Source organism: Notamacropus eugenii, chromosome 2 (assembly GCF_028372415.1).
Source record: "Notamacropus eugenii isolate mMacEug1 chromosome 2, mMacEug1.pri_v2, whole genome shotgun sequence".
In the NCBI taxonomy this organism is placed as follows: Eukaryota; Metazoa; Chordata; class Mammalia; order Diprotodontia; family Macropodidae; genus Notamacropus; species Notamacropus eugenii.
In genome coordinates this window covers 327,220,230-327,244,512 of record NC_092873.1, presented here as the reverse complement: position 1 = coordinate 327,244,512, position 24,283 = coordinate 327,220,230, and the positions used below count along the sequence as shown (strand labels likewise).

The following is a 24,283-nucleotide window of genomic DNA, read 5'->3' as shown; positions in this document are numbered from 1 at the left end:
CAGGGACATAGCAGCATTAGTTCTGTCTAATTTCAGGTATGAGTCATAGGAAGCCAATTGTATGAAAGGATGTCATAGTTGGGCTCAGAATTAACCAGGTGGGAAAATGTCTTGTATGGGAAGGAAATTGAGTCGGGAGGGTCTTTATCTTTAGTCTTACTAAGGTTCCTTCCCCAATTATTCCTTAAGGACAGATATCCAGTGATGGGAATTCACTGATGCCACTCCCATTGGGCTGCTGACATTTTTCCTAAATGATGGACTAGAGACCTTATGAGAGGTCAGACACATAACTGAAATCAAAACTTAGAAATATATCAAATTAAAGTCCCACCATATTCTGCCTTAACTAGCAAAACCTCATTAATCATATGTCAAGGCAGAATGTAATTATTATGTTCATGTGAATTCATACAGTATTCATTAACAGATAAAGCTTTCATATATTCAATATAGTTGATGGAAGCAAAATTCACTATATGTATATGTGTATGTGTGTGTATACATATATATGTATGTGTGTATGTATATGTATGTGTATATATATGTGAGTGTGTATATGTATGGATGTATAATCCTAAAGAATATCTAAATAAATACATGACAGATTTTAAACCTCCCCACTTTTTCTCCTATGTAGATAGGATAAAGGAAGAGGAAGTGCATCTGGCCACTTTAGGTTGGCTTCAGAATACAACTTGCCAATATCAAAACCATTATAAGTTCTAAAAAAAGCTTTAACCCACCGAGTAAATTGAAGGGAGGAACTACCACAGGAAATGACAGAGAGGCAAGCTGGCTGAATGTTGGATAAGTTAGACAAGAAGCACAAATACTCCATTCTGGAGTTTTACATGAATACAGTGAATACCACCTTACACACAGTGAGTAGTTGTTTAAAAATGTAACTTTACTACACACTAATTATTAACAGATATAACATCATGATTACCTAAATGATCTCAGATGAAACTCACTTATTATTAAAAAATAGACTCCTGGATTTCCTGTTTTGGCTGGGAGAGGTCCTAGTTCCTTAGCCTTCAGAGTTTCACAGTACTGTCTGCAACGCTCATCCTAAAGAACTTCACAAAGGTCTCTTAAGAGGATTTTACTAAGATTTTCTACCAACAGTAAATCATTTGCTCCATTATTATTATTTTCTTAAAACAAAAATACCTAATTAAATATTAAGTTTTCAAACATATTTGTTGTCAAATTTTTCGGATACATTTATGATCTAACTGTATTTTTTTATTCTCTTTTTTTTACAAGAGAAAATTTTGCATACCCAATATCTACTAATTAAAACATGAAATTTATTACTAGTGAAATGACAACAATTCAGTGAAATCCACTTTAAAATTGTTACAAGGAAAATCATCTCTCCTACCTTCTTCAGTATTTTATTAAGTACATCCAATAACGTCTAAAATGTAGTATAGAGTTATCCAGTTTGGAGCAATTACAGTCATCTAAAGAGGTAGCAATACTTGATTTATGTAGTGTTTACCACATGCCAGGGATTCTTTTTTTTTTTTTTTTAGGTTTTTCTGAAACCTGCTTCCTGTAGTACTTTAGAAAGTTTAGGTTTTGATTTCTCAATTATTACTTGAATCATTTGCTAGCTTACATTAAAAGGCAGTTATAAATAGCAAGACTGAAGTCTTTCCCTTTAGGAGGCTAACAGGGGAAAATATAACCCACTGAATGATTAATAGTTTGGGTTTCTTTTAACTGTCTTGCTAAATGAATTTTGCTATTCAATTCATAAGATGCTAAAATTAATTTAGTCTAATGACATCAATTTATTTGCAATCTATTGCAAAGTAGCTTTACCTATGCAGTTGCAAATTCAGATCACACCTCTGATTGAAGTTCAATCCTCCTATTCAATCAGAAGAATTTGAGGCAAAAAGTACTTCATTATTACAAATTTTTTTTCAACGATTGTTGTCACTTTCACTTTAATCACTCAGGAGGGAAATGGTTTCTCTAATAGCGTTTCACAATATCTTGGAAAATTTCACAGAACAGTATGTTTTAAAAGCATATTTTCCCAATTAAAAGAGAATTCATGTTTCTAATCATATATCTAATATTCCTCCAATTTTCACAATGCAAGAAAACTAAAAGTCTAAAGAATATCTGGACTTCCAGGAGCCAAGATGGCTGGGTAAGCAGTAAGTTACCCTCATTCTCCTTTACTGACCTTGAATAACCCAGAAAATACCACCCCAGGAAAAATCCTGGAACAGTGGAGGGAGCAGAAAGATAGGGTGCAGCAGGTTTTTGGCTCATGAGGCTAGGGGGATTAATGGGAAAGGTTCCTCTTGCTGTGGCTGACTGGGACCAGTACAGAAAAGGAGGTGGCCTGGCCAGCCAACAACATTCCCCAGGAGGAGATCCTGAGCCCCAGAGTGATAGAGCAGGTAAGTGCCAACGCCAAGACCACTGTGTGCCTTTCCACAGACAGGGAAACCTGCAGACACCAACGTGGAGAACCACCACACACCTCACCCCTCGAGCTTCAGTATAACCTGAGTATAACCACATCTGGCATCAACACACTCCAGTCACCACCACCACCAACTCCAGCTTAGCACCAGGTAAACTATTGAATCTACAGCCTCCAGCTGCCAGAACCTGAAGCCCCAGTAAGCAAAACCAATAACCAGCCCCCTAGCCCGCAACACTGCCCCCTACACACACACACACACACACACACACACACACACACACACACACACACACACACACACACACACACGCAGTGCCTCAAAAGCAGAGATCCACTCTCAAAGCCAGGGAAAAGGCAAACACCATGAGCAAGAAACAACATAGAAAATCAAAGACCATAGATTCTTATTATGGGAACAGGGAAGATCAAAATACAGATTCAGAAGAGAACAACATTGTCACTATACCCACATCTGAAACCTCAAAGGGCAATGAGAACTGGTCTCAAGCCCTAAAATCCTTCTTGGAAGAGCTCAAGAAGGATTTAAAAAGTCAAATTAGAGAGATAGAAGAAAAATTGAACAATTCCTTTAAAAATACAATTAAGAAAATGGAAAAAAATACACTGGAGAATAAAACATTTTGCTTTTTAAGCATAATGTCAAATTTCTCAAGTTCTCAAGTCAAATTTCATGTATTCAGTTAGATAGAATCTTAACTTAGCATTCTTAGAAAATCGACCATGTTATTATCTTTGGTATACTATTTAACCCCAAACCCAACAACAATAGCTGACATTTGTATATGACTCATTATATCAATCACTTCAGAATCATTCAGTCATTCCTTTAACCCTGGAAGGTAAGTGCCATTATTACATATATATATACATATAATATAGTAATTATATTATATTATATATTAACATATTATATACTATATTAAGTATATTATATAAATATATATTAAATATATTATAATTATAATTACCCACATATATTAATAAAAGTGACATGATTATATAATATTAATATTATATATTAAATGTATAATCATTATTTTCCCCTTTATATATCTAATCAAACTCTGTAATATACTACAGTCACAATGTAGCTTGAAAGTTTTCAACCCAATCAGTTTTTGATTTATAATCACTAGTGGTAGTAAACAAACCTCATTTTTCACAGAGGTCCATTATTTTTAGTTGATTCACATTAAAAAAAAATAACACAACAAAACCTCATGGTGATGATGCTCCCAGAGCTCATAACTACTTCTTTATTTCTTTGAATGACCCAAAGAGCAAAATAAATTCCTTTAATTTTTCTAACTTAACTCAACCAGTGTACCTTAAAGTAGTTCTTTAAAAAAAATTACCTACATTCCCTTTTAAAAAAAATTTTCTTCATAAGATCAAAACCATTCCTCAAATTTCCTTTTTTTTTTCAAAACTTCAACCCCTTTTCTTTCAAGCCCTGCATTCACATTGTGTCAATGCGATCTCCAAGTTTTGTTAAACTCTATACCTACTCTCTTCTCATCCCTACTTGCTTCCTCAAACTGTCCATTTTTTTAAATTTTATAAAAACTCTTCAAAACTGGACCTTTCTTGTTACCTTATCCAACACTTTTCTTACTTTCCTATTTGTGCAATTCCTCTAGTTTTTATTTTCCCAAAATATCCAAGACTGACTACAGACTTATCTTTGTTCATTATACTTTAGCACAAGTTTTTATTACTCAAAACCAATGAATTACAATTCTACCACCCTTTTTTGGCTCGTTAAGGCTTACAAATTCACAATTCTTTCAGATTTCTTTCAGACCCATCATTTTTATAAGTGACAAACACACAACTTACTAAGGGTAAATACAAAATTTAAGGTCCCTTTGAGTTCCTAATTGATGACCTTGGAGAAGAAGTCATCTATCTCCTCAAAGTTAACCTCTTTTATGCTAGAAAAATATTCATCTACCTGTTTCATGACCAAGGCCCAATTATGGCATGGGAATATCACAGACATTGGTATCTTAAAAGTTCTTGTCATTGCCTCACTATAATGTTATTATTACCATTTACTTTATTATATTGAACACTTTTTTCTCCACATTTAATCTGCCTTCCTTTTCCAATATATAGTTTAATGCTAATTAGTGCTAATTTTGGCGTAACAATTAACATCAAGAAAACACAGGTGCTCCATCAGCCACCACTACACCATCTCTACGTGCAACCATCAATCATAACAAATGGAGAAGTTTTGAATGCTGTGGATAAGTTCACTTCCCTTGGAAGAGTACTTTATAGGGATGTATACATTGACAATGAGGTTGATGCATGCATTGCCAGAGCTAGCTCAGTGTTTGGGAGGCTCCAAAGGAAAGTATGGGAGAGAAGAGGTATTAGACTGAGTAACAAACTGAAGGTCTACAGAGCTGTTGTGCAGACCCCATTGTTGTATACCTGTGAAACATGGACAGTCTACCAGTGCCACGCCAGGAAACTGAATTGCTTCCATTTGAACTGTCTTAGGAAGATTCTGAGGTTCACCTGGCAGGAGACACTGAGGTCCTCACTCGAACTAATCTGCCAAGCATTGAAACTATGCTTTAGAGAATGCAACTCTTATGGGCTGGGTGAGAAGAAGTGATACAACAAAGCTCTTAAGGTCTCTCTCAATAACTTTGGAATTGATTGTGTAACATGGGAGACGCTGACTCAGGACTGCTCAGTATGGTGTGCCCACATCAGAGAAGGTGCTGTGCTCTATTGAAACAGCCCAAAGGAAACATAGGATAAGCAAATTTGGAGTAGCCACCCCAAATGGTCACATGGACTATCTGCACCCAATCTGTGGAAGATCATTCTGAGCACATATTGGTCTGATCAACCACAGTCGGACACACTGAAACTTGAATTTATCATAGTGATATCATTTTAATCCTCTTCGAGAATGAAGGACAACAACCAACCATATGGTTTAATAGCATTGTGTAAAAGAAGCTTCCATTTTGGTGCTATTGACTGTGAATGATCTTCATTTCTAGATTTCATTTCAAGGGGGAATTGCTTCTTCCTTTTACAAAGTTTTGATATTTTCCAATATTAATTTTCCAATTTTATAGGTTATTGGCTTTTTAAATTTTCCATTGATTTTCAATGAACAGAAATCCTTATCACATTAATTTAACTTTAAGTTCACCTAAATGAAATATGGCTGTATAATTACTAATGGTAATAATTTTAAAATTAACTTTCACAAGGGTCATTAATTGCCAAGATTTCAAATTTTAGGGTCCAATATTATCAATGTAATTATGCTTCATATTTTTATATTTATATTTGACAATGAGACAAGAAACATCCTGAAATAATTTGCAGATTCTGTTCTCTCAAAATTCTTAGTTTTTTATACTAATACTTATAAGCTATATATTCCTTTTATTTTGATCTTTTGTAGTATGAGCATCCTCTATTAAGTGTGTATACACTTAATTCATTACTATACTTTACTATAATGCTTTATTCTCAATTAATTCTATCTTCAATAATTCTTATCCTAACTTACTATAGCCTTACTTACTATAGTTCTACCAAAATACAATTCTGAAGTTATTTTCACTTCCATTGATTTCAGCACAAGTTTTATTGTGCTTCTAAACACTTGATTTAAACTACAGTAGTACCATTAAATTTCACTTACTTTCAGTTGCCTCCTTATTTCAACTAGTTTTTGGCACTTTGGGATTCACTTTCAATCTGAGGTTTCCAGTCAGGACTTGCTTGGTGCCTTCAGGTTGGTTGTTTAAAAGCTCTAAGCAACAAAAGAGTAAATAAATTCCAACCCTACTTACTTTTATTCTTTTGTAATCTAAAGATAATCTAAAACTTTCCTGTTCTACCTTCTAATAATAAAAATTCACACTTCTTTCCTGCAATAAATTTGTCTCAACTTTAAGTACAGTTTGTAAGTATACCTTTAATCTACACCAAAATTAAAATCAATTTCAAAGAGTGATACCCAAAATTTCAGATAGACAACTAACTGAAATTGCTTAGGGCTCAGCAAAATGTGTTTCTTTTTGAATTCTGAGTTGTGGAATTATTTAAACTCACCAGAGTTTCATTTTAATTTCTGCTACAGTATTTCCTAAGTTTTTTTTATTTTAACTCTTCTCTGAATTTTATTGAATTTCTATTTTACTAAATCTCTCCAGAACAGATTCTGTGATTAACAAAAGACTTCTTAAGATTCAACGGCAACTTTTAAGTCAATCTCTAGTCATTTTCAAGTTTCTTTTATGGAATAACTGATCTATCAATTTATGTTTTTGTTAAAACTTCACAAAGTTTGCTGGTACCTCAAAAGCTCATCAAAGTGCTCATAAAAATTTCCAAATCATAATTAGAATTTTCCAGTAGAGAAAAACAAATTTTAATTTCTAATTATTTTTTATTGTTTCTCCTGGTTTATTAGACCACAAGGCATGGAACAAAACAAGTACTTGAAGGCACCTGCTAACATGAAGTAGCACAAAGCACAGATAAGACATAACAGATTTCCCATTCTCTTAAAGATTTCCCTAATTGTATAAAGTCCCTCTCTATCTGCAGCAAGGAGTCCACCATTCCTCAGCTTAGTTCTATCATTCAGAAAACAGACACACAAAGAACATATAACAAGACTTGATACATCATTAAATCAGGCATGAACTCCTAAATTTTCTCTAGGAGATTTTACCTGTCTCGTCTATTAAGTATGCAATTTATGACAATCCTGTGGCTGAGGTCCTGTTGTCAGTCTAAGACTAATTCTTCTGCTTATTATTTGTTTATGTTTTTTATTATCTTACCAGTAAGAAAATGTAATTTAGTAACAATGTCAAATTGCTTTAGTCTAATTTGTCAATTGGGTTCATCTAATTAAAGTATACTTTGTATGTGTATATATGTATGTCTATATATATATACACACACATATATACATATGTGTGTATATACACACACACACACACACACACCACTATTAAAATTGTACTATTTATTCCTGTAATTTGGTTACCTTTTCCTCTAAGTATTTAAAGTCTATGTCATTGAGTGAGAATATATTAAATGTTGACATTGATTTATTATCTATGATGCCTCTAAACAAAATATAGTTTCCCTATTTTAACTATGTTTTTACTGTTACCTAGTCTGAGATTGTGATTGTTAATCCAGCTTTTTTGAATTCATGATTCATAATAAATTTTGTTACAGTACCTTGTCTTAGATATGTTAACCTAATATTTCAAGTATATTTCTTTTAAATAATATATTATTGTATTTCCCTTTCTAAATTTATTTCATTATCCTCTACTGTTTTATTGTTGAGTTCATTCTATTCATGTTCAAGGGTATGATTGTTAATTGTATGTTTTTTTCTTTCTTCCCTTTCTCATGTTCTTCTTTACAAAAAAAGAAGGTGATGAAAGGAAATTTGTGGTTAACATTCCTGATCTGTAAGTACAGCGATCCATTTTCCCCACCTAGCCTCCTAACACAGGTTCTTGGTCCTTTCTTTTTTTTCAGTCTCAGTTTCATGTTTCATCCTTTGATAATGGAGTTCATTTTGTTCATTACCAATCCTATCCTCCTTTTAACTTCCCTCCATTCCCACTCCCTTTCCCTACCTATTCCCCTGTTAAATTTGACACCAGACTCTGTGTGTGCGTGTATGTGTGTGTGTGTGCAAGAGAGAGAAAGTTAACCTTCTTTCATGTGATTCAAATGTACATGAGGTTCGTATGGTGCCCAATTATGTTCCCAAATTCACACTCAGAGTTGGTGCTCTGATGACTTTGAGATTCTAGGGTCAACTCCATCCCCAAATGAATTAAGATTAGAACTTTGAATAGGCTTTTCCCTAAGAGTTTCACCACGATGTCTTAGAATCTCCTTTCTTCTTCCTTCAGGGCTCAGTTCATGTGCCATCTCCTATGAGAATCCTTCCATGATCCCCTACTTACTAATAAGCTGCCCAAATTATTACTTATATACTTGTCTATTTACATGTTTTATCTCCCCAGTAGAATTTTAGCTTCTTTAATGGAGAGATTTTGTTGTTTTCTCTTTGTCTCTCCAGCAAGTTAGAGCAGTGCCTTGCACATAATGGGTGTTTAATAAATCAGTAATAAACATTTATTAAGCACCTACTATGTGCTGTCTGGACTGGACTGTATAAGGTTACATTATCATGGGGAATAATCACAATGCTTTCCATAAAATGAAAACGTTACCATGAAGTCACAAGTCAGGAAGTTAAAAGTTTACATTAACTTGTTTTGAATGAGGGTTTTTAAGTGTGGTTAGAACCAAGAGCTATATGTGGTTTGCACACCTTTTTTCTTTTTTTTGCTGGAGATCAGACTGCCAGAACTAAGGTGAACTTGGGTGAAGATGTTTCAACTGCTGAGGCTCCCAGTGCTCTTCTTGTGTCTCTCCAGGACGCCAGGAGAAGGTATGTGTGTTATACCACAGGCATCTTTGGGTTCCTATTTGATAAAGGAACCAAGAAATGCTTATGGATGGAGCATCTCAGTAGCTTTCAACCTCTTCCTATGATCTCTCTACCCATTTCTTTTCAACAGTTATGAGATCTCTACCCTATTTGAGTTAATGCAGCATAACACATGGAGAGAAAACCTGGGTTTTCTGGTCCTGCCTCAGGACTTACTGACTGGGTGTGACCATCAGCAAGTTACTTAATCCTGTATCTCCTGAGGCAACTTTCTAAGACTATAAAATATAGAGAAGGGACTGAGCTGTGTTGTGGAAGGGAGTTTCTGTCCCTATACTGATGAAATCTGGTCCAGACTGGGATTCTTTAAAAAACCAAAAAAAAAACCCCAACTTTGTTGGGTCCTAGGAACTCAAAGGAATAAAATTAAACAGCTTGCAGGTGAAGTTTAAATTCTATTTGTGAGGCTGAAAGGAGGATATCGAATGTTAACAAAATAAGAATAATGCAAGGTAATTTGAAGAGGGAGAAGGCACTAAGATATGGGAAGGGAGGTAATAAAGAAAGCTGTACCTGAATCGCATTTTGAAGGAAGACAGGGATTCTGAGAGCTGGAGATGAAGAGGAAATGCATTCTGAGCAGGTAAACAAACTGCAAATTCATAGTGGTGGGAAATAAGAACTCAGGAAATAGATAGTATAGTCTAATATGGATGATCCATAGAGCTCTTGAAGAAGACTGAAGTTGGAAAGGTAAGTAAGAGACAAATTGCAAAGAACCTTTCATATCAGGCTGAGGACTTTATATTTTATCCTAGAAGCACTGCCTGTGCCTTCAGAAGATGATTTTGGCAGTTGTGTGAAGGCTGCAAAGAGGAATGCCAGGGACCAAGGAGATAAATTTGGAGGCCATTATAATAGTCTGAGCCAGAGGTGATGGGATGCCTGAACTAGGGACATGGAAAGAAGAGAATGGATGTAAGAAATGTTAAGGAAAGAGAATTAACAAGACTTGGCAACTGATTAGATATTGGGACTGAAAGAAAGGAAAAAATCAAGAATGCATTCAAAGTTATAAATCTGAATTACTGAGAAGATAATGGTACCCTAAATAGAATTAAAGGAATTTAGAAGAGAAATGGGTTTAGGGGGCACAATAATTAATTCTCTTTTGGAAGCAATAAATTTAAGGTGCTGATGAGGCATCCAGGAGATGTTTAACTGGGAAATTGACAATATAGGCTGAAATCCACTTGTAATAGTAATAGGTGAACATGTAGATTTGTGACCCATTTTCATAAAAATCATTCCATCTTCATGATATCATATATATACGTATATACATATACACATACATACATACAGCAAGTGTTTTAAAAGTCAGTGCAATTTTAAGCCATTAAAGTTTAAATGTACATATATATGGATAAATAGATCTATAAAGATTTGTATATATCAAATATATGTCTCCTTCTCTCCAGCTACTCAGCCACCACCTGAGTTCAGCCTTATCATTTCTTGCTTGTACTACTGCAACAAGTTTCTGTCTCCTTGACTCCAATCTCCTTCCACTCCAATCCATCCTCTTTTCATGGGCCAAAGTGATTTTTCTGGCTCTATTTCATCTCCAGGATTAAATATCAAATCTTGTTTGCCCTTCACACCTGGCTCCTTCCTGCTTTCAAATCTTCTTACATTTTACTTCCCTATACATGCTCTACATCTGCTTCCTATTCATCACACATTCCATTCCAAGACATTCCATTTCCCAATTTGTGTCAGCAGTGGCTATCTCTCATGCCTGGAATGCTCTGCTCTGGCACTTTGCCTCTTAATTTGGCTTTCCCAAGTGTCCTTTAAGGTTCACCTCTAATCAAAGAAGCAAAGAAAAGATGGGCAGCTCTCAACACAGCACATAGCATTTATTAGATAGGCTTTCTTGAAATGGAAATTTATATTTTGAATCTCTTACATTCTGCTGTGCATGTGGCAATGCTTTTTTCTTTTCTTATTTTGTATCTAAGTTAATGATATGTTTCTTTTTTCTCTATTGTATATTAAGTTTTAGTATTTAAGTATAAAAGAAAAGAAAAAAGTTAAAAAAAAAGATGAAACTAATCTCACTTTCTGAAGGTCATTTCCCATTCCCTATCACACACACACACACACACACACACACACACACACACACACACACACACACACACACACACAAAACCTCCCCACTACTAGTGACTTTCATTGGAAATTACCTTCTATTTCCTCTATGGACATGTTGTCAATCCCATCAAGAAAGTGAGCTCCTTGAGAGCAGGGACAGTGTTTTGGCTTTTTTTTTTCATTCCCCAGAGCACAGTACCTGACACATAGTAAATGATTAATAAATGCTTACTGGCTGATGAGAGAAAAAGAGAGAAAGAGGGAGAAAGGAAGAGAGAGAGAGAGAGGGAAACAGAGAGAGAGAGAGAGAGAACCAAAGAAAGAATGATAGATAACAAAGACATGGGAGGGTATTAAAAAGAGGGGTTGACTGAAAAAGAAAAGGGTTACCTGTTCTTCATAGATTGGGGTAAAGAGGGAGAAAATGGATGAAAATATGACAGTTTTGATATGGAGACTAGGTAAGATGAGGGGGTTTGTGATGGATAGTTTCCATTTTCTCTGTAAAGTAGGAGGCCAGGATGTCTGGTAAGACTGGGTAAAGGTTAGGAAGCAGAAGCAAGAGTTTCCAGAGAGACTGGTGTGGGCCTGGATAGAATGAGGATGATGAAGCTTGAGCTACCCAACCCTCACCCCACAACCTCACCCCCAGAGCCTGGATATTTCCACCAGCTCCACCTACCAAGTTCAGGAGAGCAGTCTGAGACTGAGACAAGAGATGTATCTGTGACAATTTTTTGTTCAACTTTCTGTTCAGAAAAAACATGCCAGACTAATTTTGCCTTCCCAGAACAACATATATTAAATTCAAAGTTGACCTAGTCTTTGGTGCTTGTTCACATTTCTATTGTGTTAATATTGAAATCCAGTATAACATAAAAGTGTGATTAACCTTAGCAATTTCTGATTTGTGTCTCATTGGTGGCAAGGGGATAAAAGTATGGGGCAGTGATCCGCATGCTAAATACAAAGAAAAAAAATCAGAAAAAGAGCATCAGTTTGGTCAGAAATTGTCCTGATCTTCCTGGCTGGAGACTCTGAAGCTAAATGAAAAAATCTTAGTGATTTATGCTTAATGACTTCCCAAAGCATGAATCCAATTTTTCTCCTAGGCAAAAAGGTAAGGGGTTGTTTCTTCTAGAAAAAGATTGGTCTTTGTGAGGGATTATTTGGACAAAGTGAAAAGATTCTGCCTGGCTGCTATGAGAGAGGAAGGTTTAGGATTCTCTACTCCATCTCCCTCTAGTCTTCACCTTGCAGTGTGGGCGTTGTTAGTCTTTTCAGAAATTGCTATAGTCAACGATACCTTTATCCTCTGCCAGTTTTCAATATTAATTGAAAGCAAGTAGGAAGGAAGAAAAGAGGAATAGGCAAAATGACTGTTTGGTTTCAATCTTTCATAATGGACAATTCAGTAATAACATTCTGCCTACAAATCCTCCTCAGCCTAATTCACAAGCTCCTTTCCTGGCTGTGGTAGGTGGAGGTGGTGGTTGGAGCATCTGAACTTCAAGGGCTGCTCAGACTCCATCAGCTCTGCCTATCTTCATTTCCACTCCAGTCTCAAGTATAGAGTGTTTAAGCTCATTTCTGAACTTGCCCTCTTGTGAGACTGCTCCAAGGGAAGGAGAAGATAACACTATCTCTTTAAGACACAATCTCTCTTTAGACAGGGGAAACAAAAAAAAAAGAGAAAAACAAACTGAAGATGTCCTACCTATCCATCAGACTTCATTTTATCTACTTTAAACGCTTTGGTAGAAGAAATTCTACATTCCTTCCCACTGTTGGAAATTTTGCAGTCCCTTGTAACATCAGTTATGACATTACTGGCATTTGTAATTACATACCACAGGATCAACATATCAGCACTTTCCAAAAGAAGAAAGATTAATCCAGAGTCCCAGGCAATCACCTTAGGGCACCATTCATAGCAAATACATATCAACCGTACATGCCATAGACATATCACAGAGGAAAGTATCTCTTGACAGGCTATTTAAGTGATTGAAGGTCTAAATTGTATACAGGACATGTTATGTACACATCATAGAAGCACACACATATCTAAAGAACATAAGCAAATATGTGTAGTAGCAATCAAATAGGTCTACAGGATAACAAAGTATACAAAATAGCATAGTATGCACAAATAAACACGTAATGAAAACTATGCATACTCAGCAGGCTTAGGTACCTGTACTACATGCATGATAACAGCACAAAGGCAAATAAACATGAACAAGAAAATACCATAACAGAAGAATGTACAATAATAGAAATCTGCATCAATGAATATATGAAATTACACGTGAAGCACACAGTACATGAGTAAACATGGGCATCTGAAATTATCTCTCATTTAAAGTTTAGAGTACCCAGCTTGGAAGATACTAGTAGTTTCTGATAGAGACTATTTTCTCTGTTTCATTCTTGTGTAGGATACTGTCATGTCTCATTCCCACTAATGAAACACACACAGAGCAGAAATTGCTATGGTTTATCACTTCTTTATCTTCAACCAGTTTTTAATACTATTTGAACAGAAATATTAGCAAACTTCAAAGAGCAAGATGAGCTTTGGATGTGCAATTACATGAGAAGTACAAGATACTTGGGTATATGCAAATAGTGTCATCTAACAGTCAAACACTATAATCTGGTAAACATTAATATCAATTAAAATCTGATAAACACTGACATTTTCATTGGGCAAAGATTTATACAATTGCCAGCCTGTAGCACCACAAGTTAATTTGGTCACTACATTATGATTTAGCCTACCCTTCTCTGTGGCATGTCAACCTATCTGCCCATGGTCATAGTTCTCAGTAGAAATATAAACCTGAATCCTTAGAAAGTTCCTAAAAATTCTAGGCACTTAATATATATTTGTTAACTGATGAATCTCTAAACCTGATTTTGTATAGGGTCAAAGTGACTAGTAATGTGACTCTGCTGTATGAGTTATATTTGTACTACATGAATCTCTGCACCTGAAATTCTAGGCAGAAAAGAGTCAATTCTCCTTCCTTTTTTTGAAAGGGTTATTGGGAAGACAATAACCCTGGAAAGTTTATTTATTGTTCTCTTTTGACAGTTGAGGAAACTGAGGCAAACAGAGGTTAAAGTGGCTTGCACATATCCAGTAAGCATCTGAAGATGGATGTGACTGTAAGATAAATGTTCTACCCACTGCCACCAGCTGTCTAGTAATAATCCTAGTAACAGTAATATCAGGCATCGATTATAAAGTGCTTTAAGGTTTGCAAAGTACTTTACAAAGATTGCTTCATTTTGCCGTCACAACATCCCTGAGAGGTGGGTATTATTATTACCACAGCCATTTTGCAGACTAGGAAACTGAGACAGGCAGAGGTTAATTGACCTGCACAGGGTCACACAGCTAAGAAATGTCTAAGCTTGTATTTGTGCTCAGTTCTTCTGGACTGCAGGCTAGCACTCTAGAGTAGTGGGATCACAAAGTAGCAACATCTTTGATAGCTCTTCATTGTGTAACAGCAAAGTGCTTTCCAGAAAAATTGTTCCAAAGCTTATTGACAAGCAGGATCAAAGACTCACACTTCACAGACCTACCAAAAATGAATTTGATCACTTTTCTCCTTTCCACCAAGTTGAAGAGTACAAGGTGGCCCCCAGAGTTGTCTAACTTTCCTTTTTTCAGATAGTCGTTGAACTATCTGTTCCATAACCTTTGACAATTTATCTAACATATTGGGAAACAGATCATACTAATAAATTTCTGTTAATTTCTTACATATTTTGCATATCATATTTTTTCAAAAATTTTTGTAGCAAATAATCTGGTTTCACAAACATATACATGCAAGCACACACACATATATGTACTTTATCCTGGCTGCACTGCTTCCTATTATGTAAAACTCTCTCTCTCTCTTTCTCTCTCTCTCTCTCTCTCTCTCTCTCTCTCTCTGTTTCTCTCTGTTTCTCTGGCTCTCTCTCTTCTTACATAAAAAATCCATCTCTCTTTGGCAACCATTTCTATACTTCATTCACTTGAAGTTTTTTGTCAGAAAGGAATATAGTCTTCCTTATTTCATTAATAATATTCTCATTTCAGCCTAAGCACATAAAGACTTTCTAGGTTATTTAATATTATTCACTCTATTTGCAAAAAAAAAAAAAAAAATTCTACCTGCATTGCCCCACATATCCCTTTCTCCTTGAAATGGGAACGTCTTCCAAAAATCGCTTCCCCTTCTCTCTCCACCTTCTTTGCTCTGGTTCTTTTTCTCTCATTATTTGCCTCATTATTATTATTTCTCTCATTCTTAATTTGGTATTATTAATTAATTTTCCTCCCAATTCTTTTCTCCCCACTTTTCCTTAAAGCCTATTTGCATCATTCAGTTCTTAATCAAGGCAAAATGGCTATTGTTTTATTATTTTTCTGTCATGACCACATTGCTATATAGCAACTAGGTACGCATAAGTGCTTAAATACTATGTCTCGATCTGTGGTTTTGGTGGTTTTGTAAATTAAAAGCTGCCATATTTTCTTTGTGTGCTCCTAATTTTTTAAATCAATATAAATTCTTGAATTGCCATCTTTTGTCTTGAATAAGAATTCATAGCTTGCCAATTTCATATTATAATCTTTAACATTTTATATATCATTGAAAATGATTTTCTCATTCCTAACTTATGTAAGAAAATCTTATGCAATTATACTTGCTGCTTTTTGAGAGGATGCTTTGTTCTTTGATTACTGCATAGTCACATCCTTGTGACTGTAATGTTGTAACTTGAAAATCGTGTGTCTGGATGATTTGAATTTGAGTTTCATCTGTTGTCATCTTTTGAAAGCCTGCAACCTGTTCCTTTTTTGCAATATTTCTAGGAAATTTTCCTGCATTATTTCCTAAAGAGTGGTATTAGTCTCTTTTCTTCTTCACAATTTTTGGGAAGTCTGATAATTCTTAAATTTTCTGTCCTTGTTTTGTTATTCAGAATCTAACCTTTTTGCCTGTGTCAATCCCAATTCTTTTTCAGGATGTGAAGTTTTATTGGTCATTTTTCTTCTTTCCTATTGTTTTTACCATTTTGTTTTCTCCTGAAATAATTTTGTTTTTCACTGAGCTTATTGTTTTACTTATAATTGTTATGTATAGTTCTATACTATCGATTTTCATCATCTGGCTTGAAGGTTTTAGCAATAGGTCTTAGAGTAAGTATAGTGACATACAGATATTGACTGTGGCAGGAACATGCAATGGAGAAGAGAGACTGGGAGCAAGGAGACTTATTAAAAAGCAATCTCAATAATCCAACGAAGAGGTTATGAGGACCTAAACCAACTATACAGAGTCTACAATTGTTCCTGGACTTCTTTGGTTTCAAAAGTCTGTGATCTGATTTTTGCAGCAAGCTTGACTTTACACTGAGAAAAGGAGCTACTTGTTAAAAGATTTCTGACCATACCCTGGCATGTGGCTCTTATAATTCTTGATTTTTTCATACTTGCAAAGAATTTTATAAACTAATTTAGTCATCCCAGAATCAATCCTATTCATTGCTATGTAATCCCCATTCATTGTTATGAATAGAAGCTTCATAAGAAAAGCTGGAAAATCTAGCAATCATTTTCAACTAAACACAGCCAGTGCCTGCTTAGTAGAGTGGACCCACTTCTCTAAATCAGTCTGGTCGGTCTGTTCATTTCATTCTTCATCAGGTTACAAAAGTTCTCCAAAGTCTTAATTTTTATAATATCAATAGGGCAAATCATTCTGGTTCTGCTCACTTTGTTTTGAATTAGTTCATATACTGTTACCATGTATTTTTGTAATCATCTATTTCCTCATTTCTTACAGCGCAATAGTGCTCCATCACATTCACATACCACAATTCATTCAGCCCAGGACAGCAATTTATGCAATAACAACAACACTGTAAAAACAAATAACTTTGAAATCTGTGAGATCCATACAATGACCATTCATAATTCCCAAAGATTAATGATGAAACTTGTTCACCATTATAGAGAGCTGATGTATTTAGAGTATAAAATGAAACATATTTTTGTATACAGCCAATGAGGGAATTTCCTTTGCATGAAGCAAAATTTGCTTTTTGTTACAATTGCATATCTGTCACAATAAATTTGTTTTTCTATTCTTTTTCTGTAGTGATATGGGATATGGAAAGGAAGGGAAGGAAAAGAGAGTTCTCTTAATGTTAATTTTTTTTAAAAAATAGAGAAGTAAGGGTTGCTACAGATGTGGAATGTTACATGCACTTTCAGATAAATTCACTGTATCATTATTTTTATTTATCTGTTTTGCTTTGTTACAAGAAAATTCTCATGAAGTGAGGATAACCTATAAATGTACATAATGAAAAAACAAAACCAATTAATAGAACTTTAAAAGTTAAAGAAGACATCAATATGTCAGTGTTTGTTGTCACAGATTTCTCAAAAATATTTAAGTATATTAGGAAATTAGGTTATTTAAAATCGATAATAATCTCTTTGAATTTTTATTGTTGCTATTTTATATTATATTAATTCCTGCCTATAGCCTTTTCCCTTTCCCCTACTCATTGAGTCCTCTCTTATTGTAACCAAAAAGAAAATAGAGAAAAAGAGCAGTTCAGAAAAACCAACCAATTTGATTGTATAAAACAGTACTTGCAATATTCCACATATGTAGTTCCTCAGCTCTGTAACAAAATAAATAAGGTGCATTTTGATCATTTTTTTTTAAAAAAAGAAATATTTTAAGATCTTCCCACCCTCCCTCATCTCCCTTCCCATAATTCATCTGTTTTATGATTAAATTCTCCCATCTCAGTTTTGGGCAGACCTCTAGTGACAGTAGGCTAGAAATGGATAGATATAGGCCTGAAAGGTCCCTATCACCCTGTTCTAATACATCTCTATTATGGGGATTATGTGCCATTATGATTGCAGCATTCATATTTACCAAGTATTTACTAAGTATAATCAATAAGTATTTACTAAGGTTCTATTATTTAAGAGAGGAAACAGTACAGTGGAAAGAGCAGTGACTAAATCTAGAAATCCATATGACTTGACTCCAAATCCTGATTTTTGTGAACTCGAGTAAGTCTCTTAGACCCCCTGGTCTCTCTAGGTCATTTTACAGATAAGTTTGAATTTTTTCATCTATAAAATGAAAGAGAGAGCTTGAGAGGAGTAAAGTGTAATAAGACTGGAAATCAAGGTGGGAGTTACACTGTGCCACACAGAAATTGGCATGTCATTGCCACTGAGCCAGAGTACAGCATTCAGTGCAATGGGAATGACTTCTTTGTCTCTTCCTTTTTAGAAGTGAAACAATTTCCCCCACTCATCATGGCTCAGGAAGGGGATGCAATCAACATCACCTGCATTACCGTTGGAAAATCAGCTGGGATCTACTTGAAGCGAAGTACTGTCAGGCTCATGGTAGTGACACATTTCTCAAAAAAAAGTGAATCCATCATAACAGAAAGTTACAAGAACCGCACCATCATCTCTGGATCCTTGAATAATTTAGTGATCACAATAACCAATATACAACCGAATGACACTGATGTCTATACATGCCATGCCACAGTATCTGACAATATCCAGGGAAATGGCACCATGGTGGTAGTAACAGGTACTCAATTCTACTCATACTTCAGAAAAGCAAATGCCATTCCCAGAGTCTTTGCTTACACTGTTTCCCCTAATTATAATATATTTTCTCTGCTCTCTGTTTGCCTAAGACCCATTCTCCCTTCAAGGCTCAACCTCAGTTCCATTCCTTTCATGAAACTACACTAGCCCTTAGAAATCCTTTAAAAGCCCCCCCTAGAACTTATGTAATACTTGCTCTCAACCATGTATTGCTTAGTATGTTTTTCGTGTATATGCCCTTTCTTCCAAACTAGTCTATAACCTCCCTTAGAGCAGAGTTTCTATCATTCAACAATTCATTCACTTATTCAATCAACAAATATTTTGAGTATTTACTGTGTACAAGTTACAGTGTTAGGTACTAAGGGGATTAAATAAACATATGGCCCCTGTTCTCAAGGAACTGACAAACTAATAAAGGAAATACAACCAGAATACAAATAATACAAATTAGAATTTAGTCAGAATGTAAGAGAAATACAAACAGAAAGCGAATCTTCTGATATCATAGAGAACTAATTGTGAAGTCAGAGGATCTCCATTTGAATATTGACTTTGCTATTTCTGACTTAGGTGACCTTAATCAAGTCACAAAATCTCTCAGATTCATTTTCTTCCTCTGGAAAATGGAGTAGAGGACATATAAGTTCTCTTCTAACTCTAAAATCTATTTACTCTATGATCATGGGTAAGAATTATTTTGTTTTCTGTATTTGTATCCCCAGCACCTAAAACAGCACCTGACATATGGTAGGTGCTAAATAAATACCTGCTGATTGATAGATCCATCCTATGCTATAAGAATTTAGAGGCAAAAAGCTAGGAGGAGCATGAAAGGCTCCCTAGAGAAGGTACATCCTGAGCCAGACCTTGATGTTTTGTTCAGTCATTTTTTCAGTTGTGTTCTACTCTTCGTGACCCCTTTGGGGGGTTTTCTTGGCAAGGATATGGAGTAGTCTGCCATTTCCTTCTCCAGCTCATGTTACAGATGAGGAACTGAGGCAAACAGGGTTAAGTGACTTGCCCAGGTTCACACAGCCAGTAAGTGTCTAAGGTCAGATTTGAACTCAGGATGAGTCTTTCTGACTCCAGGTTTGACCCTCTATGCACTATGGCACCACCCACCTACCCAAGCTGGATCTTGAAGGGGAAACAAAAGGGGTTCAGTAGAAAAAGAGAGGAGTACACTATGCAGGCATGAACCCTCATGAGTAAAGACATAGACTGAAAAGAATGAGAGACAAGAATAGGACACAATAAGTAGTCCTGAGGTGTTGATTCATGGTGGAGCCTGCCCTAAATTCATCTCCACTCTTTTCCCTAGGATAAAATATAGTGACCAGATCATAGGATCACAGCATCACAGAATATCAGAATATCAGGGACCTTAAAGATCCTCTTTTCCAGTACTCTCATTTTGCAGATGAGAAAAAGGAGGTTCAGAAACATTGAATAATGTGAACACACAGTTAGTAAGTATCAGAGTCAGGATCTGAATTCCTGACACCCAGTACAATGCTTTTTCTACTATTTAAGGACACAGAGATTCTGATGAGTTAAGTCACATGGAAATAGCTGCCCTTTTTGTTTTCACTACTTCCCATCTACCTGTGGGACCCAACTTTAGCTTGTTAGAGCCCTGCAAATCATTCTTCACTTTTTCCTCTTCCTAGAAAAAAAAGGGAAAAGAAAATATGGAAGCCTTGGAGTGATCTTGATTGTAGTATCTTTCTTCATTGGACTGGTCCTGTGGCCTCTGTCCATGATGTTGAAGAAATGGGTAAGTGAATCTGAACTGTGACTTGTGTTTTTTCATTTGGATATTTCCCCACCCAATAGGCTCTCAAAAATCCCAGCAGGAAGAAGAGGCAATATGAGACACAGAAAAACCAACCATTTGGAAATCCCAAATACCATCTCATTTTCTTTTGTTGGGCTCCTTGGAGTGGGGTGTTTAGACTGCAATGTCTATGGAACATTTGGGTCAGAGCCAGTATCAGGTAGGAAGAGCAAGTTGTGTGTGGGGAAGACAGGAGCAGAGTTTAGAAATCATTCGTGGAAATGCTGCGAAAAATCATGAAACATGGAAAGGAATTCTATACGACAAACACTGAAGAGGATGTAGATACCCAAAACTTCATTGTCAGCGACAGTTTGGAGATGCTTTGCTACTCAGAAGCTTGCTTGTGTGCCTGGAGAGAGAGAAATTGCCAGGAAATTCATTGTCAGAGACCTAAATTCATTGTCAGAGACCTAAAACCCCTAGACCTAAGAATTTCCAGTAGAAGAACTTCACTAAGAGTTAGGAGACAGGAGAAAGTAAGAAGTATCTGACTGAATTGTTTTTCCAGAGTGGAAACAAATCTTGAGCTCAGCTCTAATGTGATTTATAATGCCAGTCAGTATTAGACTCCAGGGTCTCTTGGGAGATAGAAATCACTTTGGCTTTATATGTGTGTGGGCACATATACATGCATGTGCATGTGTGTATATGTACATGTGTACAGATATAATTAGAGTTATGGCTATAGTTTTATTATAGGATACATACATGTATCTCATGTACATATACAAGTATGCATATTTTATTGTGTATATGTATGTGTACACATGTGTGCATGTACACATACATACACACTGGATCATGCATAAACATCTACCTGCAAAGTAGACTGAGAAGCCTTGAACAGGATCAATCGTTAACGTCCCTTTCAGGTCTAAAATCTAGGATCCTATGAATTAATTACAGCATGACAACATGAAAACAGAACTGGATTTAGAGACAAAGAAGGAAGGCTGAAATTCTGGCTCTAGCATTTAATACTTTGTGATCCTGGGTGAATCACTACTTCTTTCAGTCTCACTTTCCTCATCTGTAAAGTGATGGCTTTCCGGGTCCTTTATGGTTCCAACTCTTTGATCTCAGATGTGTCCAAAATAGGATTTCATGTCTTCCCACTGCCTTCTTTTACAAATATAAGATGTTATTGTGGAATGAAAAAGATAACAATAACAACAGATTATTACTAGTTAGTGTTTTATTTCTGAAAAGACATCTGATCTAGTCCTAAGGGGACTGCTCAGCTTGAAGGGGGAGAGCTGAGGCATTCAAACTGAACTAAAAATAGGAAAAACTGCTTTTATTTTCCAGGTGTGCAATTTAAGAAAGTCTCAGAATACATCATGTACTGTATATGAAGACATGTCCTATGTCATTCAACGGAACACTTCATGCCAGAACAATCAGTACAACTGACCAACCTCACTGTGGAGACCAAGCAGGAGTACCCTACAGAAAGACATTTTCCTTTTTCCCATTCTGTAACTTCTCTCTGCCTTAGAATAAGGATTTTGGCCTTCCACCAGAAAACAGCCAACACAAATCATCCTAGGGTAAAGGAAATTAAATTGTCTAATGGATTTTAAATTTCATAGAAATGGAAGAGATTGGGTCCAGTATAAGTCAATCTGCTCCCATTCCATTTTACAGACCTGTCAGAGACCACACACATAGCAATTACCAGAGCTGAGATCTGCACCCAGGGTCATATAGGTGGAGGGGAAGAGTAGAAGTGAGAGACTTTTGGAAAGGGGAATGTAATAATATTGCTCCTAAACAGAGTAAAAAAAAAAAGAAATGAGGTCATTGAATTGTCTTTAAAAATATACAAAAGAGAACAAAAAACGGTTCCGAAGAAAACAGACATTGAGATTTGGGTATGAGAAGGAGTTCACCTTTACGCTACAACTGTAGGAAGGAAGCAAGAGACATCAGAGAATGGACAGTTGTCTTAACTTAACCTTCACCCCTCAAGGCAGTATTCTGTATGTTGGCACTGAACTAAACAGTCTGCTTCCTTACTATTCTGTGTCATGTTGCTAGTAGTCTGAATCCTTTACCAATAAGTACTTTGTAAAATGATAATAATAATAAAGATCTATGAAGCTGGCACCCCTAGAGATGGGCTCATGAGTCCTCAGCTTTCAACGCTGTTCTCCTGATGGGGTTTGAATTGTACTTAAGTCTTTAGGGGTATAGAAACTTCTTTTTTTGAGGAGACCATGAGACAGTTTGATATTAGGCCAATGTCCTGAAGGTCACCACATGCATCTGATATTAGGGGGGCCCACAGTGTACCTCTGAGTGCAGGAAGCTAAGGCTTAGTTCAGTCATGCTGGGCTAAGGTTGTGTGCATGAGACTGTCATGTTAGGACTAGCAGGAAAGGATGCTGTGCTAATGATTTCTGCTGATGCTGCGTATCCTTCAATAAAAATAGATATTTCCTGATGCTGATGGAAGAAAATAAAGAAATAACTGTTGATTAAGTGCTGACTATGTGTCAGGTATTGTGCTGAGTGCATTTAATTCTCACAACACTCCCAGGAGGTAGGCGCTATTCTTTTTGTTGTTTAGTCATGTCCAATTCTTCGTGACCCCATTTTGGGGTTTTCTTGGTCAAGAAATGGAGTGGTTTGCCATTGCCTTCTCCAGTTTGTTTTACAGATGAGGAACTGAGGCAGAGTTAAGTGACTTGCCCAGGGTCATACAGGTGATAATTGTCTGAGCCAGGTTTGAACTCATGAAGATTAATCTTCCTGATTCCAAGCCCAGTGCTCTCTATCCATTGTGCCACCTAGCTCCTCTGGTGCTATTATTATCCCCATTTATAGTTGAGGACACTGATGAAGACAGAGATTAAGTGACTAGGAACTCAAGTATTTCCAGCTCCAGGTCTAGAGTTCTATATATGTACCACCTAACTTCCAAACCTATGGGATCAAAGCTCATACTGGTCAGACATTGCCTGGGCTGGCTCATCTGTAATAAGCAGACTCGTGGCCAGACTCCAGTCTAGGTTTATGCAGTAGGGCATAGAAATGCAACATGGAATCATCATAACCATAGCTAGCATTTATATAACAAGCTAAGTGATGCAGTGGATAGAGTACCCAGCCTGAAATCAGAAATACCTGAATTCAAATCCAGCTTCAGACACTAGCTATTTGATACCCGGGGCAAGTCACTTAATCCCATTTGTCTCAGTTTCCTCATCTGTAAAATCATCTGGAAAAGGAAATGGCAAACAACTCCAGTATCTTTGCCAAGAAAACCCTACATGGGGTTACAAAGAGTCAGACACAACTAAACAATAATTAAAATTGTTATCTCATTTGGTCCTTAAAACGATCCTGGAAGGTAGGTGCTATTGTAATCTGCATTTCACAGAAGAAGAAACTGAATCAGAGGTTAAGTGGCTTGTCTAAGGTCAGATAGTTAGAAAGGGTTTGAGACCAGATTTTAATTCAAGTCTTCATGATTCCAGGTCCTAAGCTCTACCCACTGTACCATTTAGGTAAAGGATAGGATTTAGAGTCAGGAGACTTTTGAATTCTGCTCCTAACATCCTGGTCAAATTGCTTAACCTATCTGAGCCTTAATTTACCTGTTGGTAAAAATGAAGATAATAATTTTTGTACTACCTACCTGCACAG

The 24,283-nt window shown here is 36.1% G+C and overlaps 1 protein-coding gene across 2 annotated transcripts; it reads left to right on the top strand.

The window, feature by feature from the left end:
- The first annotated feature begins 8,871 nt into the window (after positions 1 to 8,871).
- On the top strand, positions 8,872 to 23,116 carry CD7 (CD7 molecule). 2 transcript variants are annotated; one of them, XM_072645414.1, is made up of 4 exons: positions 8,872 to 8,960; positions 18,455 to 18,769; positions 20,463 to 20,569; positions 21,941 to 23,116. In XM_072645414.1, exons 1-4 carry the CDS (start codon positions 8,900 to 8,902, stop codon positions 22,043 to 22,045), a joined length of 588 nt encoding a protein of 195 aa, XP_072501515.1. In that variant the 5' UTR covers positions 8,872 to 8,899; the 3' UTR covers positions 22,046 to 23,116. The 2 variants fall into 2 exon arrangements, with proteins under 2 accessions (XP_072501515.1, XP_072501516.1); XM_072645415.1 differs by lacking the exon at positions 8,872 to 8,960 and adding an exon at positions 12,373 to 14,441.
- Positions 23,117 to 24,283: the final 1,167 nt, after the last annotated feature.